The following is a 9343-nucleotide window of genomic DNA, read 5'->3' on the forward strand; positions in this document are numbered from 1 at the left end:
TGTTAAAATGGATTTTATATAATTGGTTTTGAGAAAAATATCATTCAGGAACCAGTATCAAAGCCAAGGCCTCGTACTGTTATTGAACATTTTTTAAACCGAGCTCTACTCTCTGCTGATGGTAATTCACAAAAGCGCAGCTTGAAACCTCAGAAGCTCCTCGCAATTTTGCTTGAGGGTTGGTTTGAAATCAGCTGTCGAGAAGCAGGTTATTTTGACAGGACAAACAGCCCCTGCTGTTTCCTAAATGGCTCTGCCATCACCACTGAAAACAGGTTCAGAAATCAACTTGACATTTTCCTCCTACTGCATGTTGCTTCCTGCTGGAACACATGTTTATCATCCACGATTTTGCATTATCATCATCCCGGCTGTCTCTTGTTGGGCCTCTTGGAAATTGTTGAGGCTGTTGAGCCTCCCAGCTGGTATTGTAATTGTCATTCAGTAGCATCCCTTGACTCATCAATTAGCATGATTCAGCCTATAGTAGTTTTGTTATGAGCCCTCCAGTTATAACAGTCAGCTTCTTTATGTGGCTCTTATGCTGTCAGCCTGTGCATTAAATAAGCCTCAATATGAGGAAAATGTGTCCCTAAAACAGCTTAAATGTCTGTGTATCACAGCTCACTGAAACTTGAGTGTTTCACACTTCGACAGCAATAATCCTCCTGACACTGACCTCAAACTGAAGTGTGATCGGTCAAATGAGAAAGAAGATTTCAGCCAGAGAAGATCTCCTGACAGTCCAGTCCTCACATCACTGTTAGAGGCCAGGTTAGTCACATGTCAGTAGTTAAAGATGCTGATTAAAGATGTGATATGGATTAATTTACTATATAGAACTATTTTTAAGTGGTCAGTGTTATATTTGTTTGACAAAGTGGTGATTTATCCACAACTTTATAAGCAAAACTCTGTGAGACTAAAAACCTCAGTGTTTTTAATATTTATCTTTAATGCATATTTGTATTCCATTCACTAATAAATTTAAGCATCATTTTATGTCATATAACATGTAATTTCATAATATAGCAGAATCAAGAGTGTAACTGTCATACCTACTGCTGAACATCAACAGCAGGTTTAAAAGACTAATAATTAAACCATCATTCAGATGGAAAAACAGATTCAATTTCTGCCATTTCATAATTAATACAATATAACTGAGCCTGTTTTCCCCCAATAGATGCCGCTTTTGAGCTTGGAAAAAGTAATTCTTCATAGAGCACGACTGAACACTAATCCTGCTGTAAGAGCCAAGAACCTTCCAAAATATATGAAATATGATATGATCTATGATGTTTTTCCTAACTGAAATCAAATAAAAATCGAGGTTCAGTTGATCTTGATTTTGATTGTGGCAATTTTTCATCAAAATATAATATACTGGATAATTAATGAGGAAAAAAAACATAACCCACTATTGCAGTGCAATAACATGTTTTTGTCACTGATTAGAAGATTAGAAAACACAGCTGTTTTCAGCACATGCATAAAATTTAAATTCATAGATAATCCAAATAAAATCTGTTTTTATGCAGTGCTTTAAAATGAAATAATTATACTCTTCAAGAGATGGATAAAATATCTAAAATTTCAGCTTCTTTTGTGGTTACACCATTTCACATTTCCAGGTGTATTGGTAGCTAATATTTTACACAATATATTAATATGATATGAAAGATCCGACTCTGAAATTGCATTTCATGATTGACTCAACATGGATTTAGTAAACCTTGCAAAATGTTGATTACAAGAAACAATGTGGTGAGTGATAGAGGTGGCGGGACGGCCCGGTGCACGGCGCCCACTGTTGATAGGTACAGTGATAGGTTCTTTGGAATTCATGTAAGGTCGAGTAAAGCCGATCTCTGTCTCCTGACCTGCTGTCAGTCAGATAAAACAGAGCTGGTATCTGCAGGATTATTTGTGAGCTTCACGTGTGTGTGATCCATTCTCCTCCATCTGACTGTCCGTCATGCGCCTGCTTGACAAATAACCTTGTCATTTGGGGGGGCAAACTAGGAGTTTGCTGGCCTCTGAGGGAACATGAAAACACATCTTTCTACACAAATTAGTTTGGCAACAAGTGTGTGGGACTCATTCCTACATGACAGTGATACTGCCTCACTGTCAGAATGATTCATCCCAGTCCTGACTGCGGTAGAAATTGCACCCGGGCTTTCAAACATTACACACAGAGCTATTTTCTGGCCTTCTTTCAGTAGCTGCAGCAGTGGCACATTATCCTGTTCCAGCTTGTGGCAGAATTAATACGATGCGTGCACTTTACAGGTGAACTTTATGCCTGCACATTTGTGTAACCATCCAAGCACTTGTCGGGTTCAGCTCACACTCTCTCCTCTGCCTCTCTTTTTCATCCATGACTTCACCAAATAATTATTTGCCAGAGCACAAAGCCAGTTCAGCACAGTCTCACTGCAGTTTGTCAAACACTCCATAAGTTCAGGTACATGGACACAAATTGACAAGGTTTTTCTTGACAGGCAGCATTATTACTTTCAACGTAATAATGTTGACTGTGGTAGAAACAGTGACAAAGCCCGCAGTGGGAGGTGGTCTGGATAGGCAGATAGATTTAAAGATAGATTTCCACGCAGGAGACCAGATTTCTGCTCCCGTATGAGACCAATAATCAATATTGATTGTTTTGTTTGTTGTTTTTATGGAGATACTTATTTTAACCATCTTCATTGTAGAGATCCTTAGTGTTGAGTCATTTTTACATGCGTGTGTACACTGTCTGAACTGGGTGTGTGTGGTGTGACAGTGTGCATGTTCAAGTGAACTGCATGTCAGGGCTTTAGAAGACTTGGATTACACCAAGCAAACAGTATGGAGGCATTTCATGTTTTTCGTCAGTTGTTGCTTTTGGGTAAACTGTCCCTTTAAAGCATCGTACAAGAGCCTAAAATGATCGTATTGAAGAAAATGATCATACAGCAGGACTTGCTGTGTTCAGGGACACACCATAAAGTCCCACCTTTAAGATGCGCTGTCACAAATCCGGCTCAAAAACAAGTCTGATTACTAATGTGAAATATTTCATCAAAGGAGACATATTTAGGGAAAAAACATACATTGTACAAACTATTGTGATGTTTAGATGTTGATCTAGACAGCTGAGCTACTTCCCAATTTGTTGTCTGTCCACCATGCTGTAGATGTGACTTTTAAATTTCCCAGAACACTGGAAGGCAGCAATTGTGCTACTTGTGGGATGTCATGACATTATGGTCTTTTGGCATCATTGATTGTGCATTGCACAAAGGGCAAAATTATCGTACAAATACAATAATTATTGGCAGCATTGATTTTAACCAAAACCATGCTTTGTTTATAAATCTAACCAAGTAGTTTTGATGCCTAAATATACGCAAGACTTTTATTATCATAAAGGCTAATTTAATCACAGAATAAGAATAATGATGGATAATACATTAGTTTGAAAGTGATGCTGAGTGTCGCAGGAAAAAAAAAAGGAAAATCAGTGCCCATGGACACAAATTTAATAGATTAAATTTTGTAACTATTTCACGTACTGCCATGAGACTGTGTTCAGTTTCAGATTGTATGTTGACATCTTAGTATCACCATATACCTTCAAAATGCTATTTTATGTTTTATTGCTTGTTATAAAATTATTAAAAGGGCGACTGCATCGCTGTTCTTTTCTGGGTTTTTCAAATGGAAACACCCACTCAGCTGTTACAAAAAGTAGTGACGTAGGTTAGAGTACTGATGCCCTCCCTCCCCTTCACTCAACTGCTCTCACCTCCTTACGCACAAAAGGAGTCAGATCCTCCCGTAGTATCAGCTGGGAGATGTATACAAGCGGTGACGTTGAAACTTTTACTCTTAGCTTTTATAGCCTAAAAAATAAAATAAACTCAACAATGTCAAGAAAGAAATTGTTGTTACACCAGTTGCCTGTAATCAACTACATCTTTGGAATGCAAGTTTCTCTCTAGGGCTGCGGCTATCGATTATTTCAGGAATTGAGTATTATCTCCATTATTCTGGCAAGAAATATTGCGTGATGATTTTTTTTCCATTAAATTACTATTGCTTTATTGAAGAGCAATAGTATAGTATACAATATGCAGGGTCATCAGCTGGGGACCACCACTTATAGATGTTTCGTCTCGTAGCCCCAACATCTCATGGTGGTGGAGCAATGAACAGGGACGTCTCTCCGATGCTCCCTGCAGCTAACCTTTTCCCCATTTCTCGTTGCGCCTTCTCAGCCAGATCCACCGTCTCCGCCTCCTCCACGTGGTTATGTAGATTTCCCTTGGAAAATGGAGTTCCCTGCCCACATCCAGCTCCATCTTTCACTCCCACCCTGGTGTCAGGAGTTTGATCTCTGGTTTGGTTGAAAATAAATCCTAAGTCCACCATGTTAGATGTGAAAATATTGCGACTCCCTGCCTCTCTGATGCTCAAACCCCCTCTTGCTTCTCTGCGCTTCACGTCTCTCCTGTCCTGGCCTGCCATGTTTGTGGTCCACAGAGCCAGAGTCCTGATTGGAGCTGTTGTATATCAGCTCAATACAGTATTCTCTATTGTCAAGCTGCTCCCTGTCAGTCTGAGAGACTGTTTTTTCCCGGTTTGGCCGTGTTCACTTAGGTGTTGCTGAGCCTGGTTCAGTTTCCCACGGCGTAAACATAAATACTCACCTGATGTTCTGAGCTGCAGGCCTGGCCAGACTCCAGTCATATTAGGACCATTAGCTACACAGCTAACTGAGCTAGGAGGCTAGCTACAGTCAAAGAGAGTTACAGCAGAGTACAAACGAATCCAGTGACCACTTTGTGTGTTCTGCCATCGCTGTGGTGGCATGTTGTGTCCATCACTCTCAGTGTCTGCTGGTTGTGTCTAGACGGGAGCCACAAATTTGCAAGTATCTCTCAAATTTTTTGATAGTTTCAGTCAAAATGTTCACTCTTGCAAGATCTTGCGGTACACTGCCCAGTGTTGGTTGGGCCTTCACTTTCGCAGGTGGACATATTTTACACCCTGCACCTTCAGCCTCGAGGCCACGGCATCATGCAGAATCCTACGTCAGATAATGTGGGAAAAGGTTTTTAGAAGGGCCTAAAAAATCTGCATGTTGTGCACACGAGAAACATTACTGTGAAGCTACAGAATGAAAAAACAAGTAGTCACAAAATGATTGGTGTCTGGGTCCTGCATCACCCCGTCTGGGTTTATTTCACAATAATGACCTGCTCACTGTGCATGATCCCTTACATAGTGACCTTTTCCTAAAATAATGCTGGTTCTGTGGTGTTGGAATTTTAAATCTGAAGCCTGCAGTGCGCCACTGAAGCTTCAATTGATGTGGGACTATTGAGCGATAATCGGTCAATTATCACTTTTAGTACATTTTGGCCTTAAGAAGGTCAATTGTTGTTATGTAATTCCAGCATTCATTTCATTTATTTGCACAATTCAGAAGAAGCAGTCATGCTGAAAGGACTTACTAAAAGTAGGCATTAACACTCTAGTATTGTGGCGCTGCTCTGGAAAACAACATACACAACATGTCAATACATTATTCAGAGAGACAATATTATGCAGAACCTCCTTGTGTTTGAATGCCATTTTGCTTTTCTTGAGAGAGCACAGTGTGGTTGGTACCGTTCCACTGCCATTAAAGAACACAGCAGTGGGAAATGAATAAATTTTCTTTTTGCTTATGGTGGGAGCAGAATTGTTTCAGCAGGCAGGTGCCGTTTATGATCAGGAAAAGATGTTTGTGAGATTGTCATGCTAATGCAAATCACAGCACGCTGCAGAGACCCACCGGACAGGAGGTGACATTTTACTTTGAAAATGCTCTTGACAAAAAAAAAAAGAAGAAGAAGAAGCTCTGTCCCTTTAAATCTAAATGCTTTCACCACTGACAGGTGACCAGGAAATAATCTGTGATAACAGATTGCCTGATATAATTTCACTTCCCCTACTGTCAGTCATGCAGGATCTGTCCTTTTCACTCTGTATGTTCTGTCTTATGTCCCCACTGCATCAGTTTGGTGCAGAAATATTGAATCCTCTACAATCTGGTAGTATATAGCAAATATCATTTAGCATCATAAAATTTACCTTTAGTCAAAGGCATCATTTGGCTGCTACTGATTTAAATGTAAAACTGAAAAACTGAGTACAAATACTTTTTTTCCTGTACTTAAGTTGAATTTTCATGTATCTGTACTTTGGTAGTATTTAGTAGTGTTTATTTTACAGACAACTTTTTACTTTTACTGCCTGCATTTGTGGCCAGGCCCAGCAGCTAAAGTGCTGCATGCTTTAAAATCAATTTAGGAATGTAGAAGGAATTAAAAGCCGACCTAGGAATTTACAGAGCCTAGGACCCTGGACAAAGCTCACAGGTTCTACACAAAAATCAGGCGAGCAGAGTTAAAAGCCAAGCAGGAGAATAAAAGTCCATTAAAAGGGAATTTATTACAATTAATAATAAACATTGATGGTACAACCAATCACTAGTGTTAAATTATAAAGTCAACACTACTAGTAAAATACTAAAAACAATTAAATGCAGTTCAGGCTTGCATGCCTCAGGGTGTGTGTGTGTGTGTGTGTGTGTGTGTGTGTGTGTGTGTGTGTGTGTGTGTGTGTGTGTGTGTGTGTTGTTGACTCTGTCACACATTCACCATTCATTATTGTTAAGTCATCAGTTTTGACATCAACCTGACTTCAATCTTTCAGTTTCTTCTGGTGTTGTTCTTGGTGTTTGGAAATCTGCTCATGACTCCTCACTGTATAAGAGAGATGATAGAATTTATGTCAGTAATTACCATCCCATCTCAAGACTGTACTGTCTGGCTAAAAGTCCAGATTCTCTGGTAAATAAACAAGTAAAAGAATTTTTCTCCAGGTATTAAGTCTTCAACCCGTGTCAGTCAGGCTTCAGAGCTGGTCACAGCACCATCACAGATGCTACTTTGGTTGTCAGGGATGTTGCTTCTTTTGTGGACAAGTGAAAACACTGTGCTGATTTCACTGATCTGTTAAAACAAAGTTATTACAAAGTTATTACAAAAAAAATGTTATTAGAAAGATTATGTAGTATTGGTTTTGGTTCTAAAACTTGTAATTGGTTTCAAAATTACTTGTGTGGAAGGCAGCAATGTGTAAAAATGGGGAAAAGTCCAGTCCAAATTTTTACCAGTATCAAAGGTGTGCCACAGGGCTCCATACTGGGTCCCACCTTATTCTCTATTTATATCAGTGGCATGTCATCATCCTTAATGACTGTCATCTCCATTTTTATGTGGATGACACCATTATCTTACAGATGTTGCATCCTTAAAAAGACAGAACTTCTTCTTCTGTCTGGCAACTTCATTTTTCCTGGCTCTATATATTTTTTAATGTTTTCTTTTCCAAGACAGCTGACAGCACTCATATCCCATACACATAAACAACAACAACAAAGATTATGTTGCAGCCGTAAAACAGTCTGGTGTCATGCTGTGTCAACTACATTATACCGTCCTCATTAAGAGTTGTTAAGTTCTGAGTTTTGGCCAGGACCCCGGATGCAGAGAACAAGATAAGGGAAGTTTTTCAAAAAGATTTATTGTTTCACACAGGGCAAAAAACAACTAAAGGCGAGGGCAGGTGCTGGACGCGGTCGGCTGGCTGGCGCAGCTGAGCAGGCAGGAGGAGATCCGTGCTGGCGTCGGTTCAGGAACTAGTGAGCTGCACACATGGTCGGGAGGAGCACTGAAGGCTGCACAAAAACACTGAAGATTAGAGCCACGAAAAAACACCATAAATCCACTAGGAAATTTGCTGCGCTACGTTACCGACTGCGACTGAGACTGAATAGTCCGGCACAGGAGTGGTGACTTGGCCGAGCTCAAATAGCAGGGGGAATGTGATGATGAGAGCCAGGTGCGTCTCATTAGGCTGAGCCAGCCAATGACTGCCGCCGCTGCCACACACACTGCCCTGGAAGGAAAACGGGGGAGGGAAGGGGAGACAAAGAAAAAAAAAGGGAAACACAACGCAGGCCAGACCAAAACACCTACAACCATGACATTACCCCCCCCTCAACGGACGCCACCCGGCGGCCTGCCAGGCTTGTCTGGAAAGTCCCTGTAAAAGTCATTAATAAGGTCCGGATCCAGAATAAAAGAACGGGACACCCATGACCGTTCTTCTGGACCATACCCCTCCCAGTCCACCAAAAACTGGTATCCCCGGCCCCGTCTGCGGACGTCCAGCAACCGCCGGACAGTGTAGGCAGGGTGGTCATCAATGAGCCGGGGGGGTGGAGGGGGTTCGGCCGGAGGGCACAGAGCACTGGTGGACACAGGCTTCAGCAGGGAAACGTGAAAAGCCGGGTGAACATTAAGGGCTGCAGGCAACTTGAGTCTCATCACACTGGGATTGATTACCTTCTCAATTTCAAAAGGGCCGATGTACCTGGGGGCTAGCTTCCTGCTCTCCGTCTGCAGAGGGAGGTCGCGTGAGGAAAGCCACACCTTTTGACCCGGCTGATAGTGGGGGGCAGGAGCGCGACGTCTGTCCGCCAATCGTTGATTGCGAGCCGCAGTCCGCGTGAGAGCCGCCCTTGCCTCCCGCCAGACCCGCCGTGCCCGCCGGAGGTGCTCCTGAACGGACGGAACTGCCACTTCGGTCTCCTGGATGGGGAAGAGGGGAGGTTGGAAACCCACAGAGGCCATAAAGGGGGACATACCTGTGGCTGAGCTGACCAGAGAGTTGTGGGCGTATTCCACCCAGGGAAGATGGGTGGACCAGGAGGCGGGATGTCTAGCGGTGACGCACCGGAGAGCTGACTCGAGGTCCTGGTTGGCCCGCTCCGTCTGGCCGTTGGTTTGGGGGTGGTATCCAGACGAGAGGCTGGCTGAAGCTCCCAGAGCCTGGCAGAAGGCCCTCCAGACCTGGGAGGAGAACTGGGGACCCCGGTCCGAAACTATGTCCTGAGGTATACCATGAAGTCTGAACACATGTTGGACGAGGAGGTTGGCCGTCTCTAGGGCTGAGGGGAGTTTGGGCAGAGGAACAAAATGCACAGCTTTGGAAAAACGATCAATAATGGTAAGGATTACTGTGTTACCCTCTGACGGTGGGAGTCCAGTGACGAAGTCCACTGCAACATGAGACCAAGGGCGATGGGGGATGGGCAGTGGACGTAGGAGGCCAGCAGGAGTCTGGTGGGAGGATTTGTTGCGGGCACAGACGGAGCAGGCAGAAACATACTCCTTGGTGTCAGACGTTATGGAGGGCCACCAGAAACTGCGTCGGAGCAAGGAGAGGGTGCGATGAA

The 9343-nt window shown here is 42.8% G+C and overlaps 1 protein-coding gene across 1 annotated transcript; it reads right to left on the bottom strand.

Moving 5' to 3' along the window:
* Nucleotides 1-7656: 7656 nt before the first annotated feature.
* Nucleotides 7657-8989, bottom strand: LOC146318586 (uncharacterized; the record flags this gene model as incomplete). The annotated part of the gene is made up of 3 exons (XM_084730279.1): nt 7657-8369; nt 8479-8696; nt 8842-8989. Coding segments are annotated over 3 exons (633 nt in total), but the record flags the coding sequence as incomplete, so codon positions are not given.
* Nucleotides 8990-9343: the final 354 nt, after the last annotated feature.

The sequence above is a fragment of the Lutjanus erythropterus genome, chromosome 11, assembly GCF_056507025.1.
Source record: "Lutjanus erythropterus isolate fLutEry1 chromosome 11, fLutEry1.hap2, whole genome shotgun sequence".
In the NCBI taxonomy this organism is placed as follows: domain Eukaryota; kingdom Metazoa; phylum Chordata; class Actinopteri; order Lutjaniformes; family Lutjanidae; genus Lutjanus; species Lutjanus erythropterus.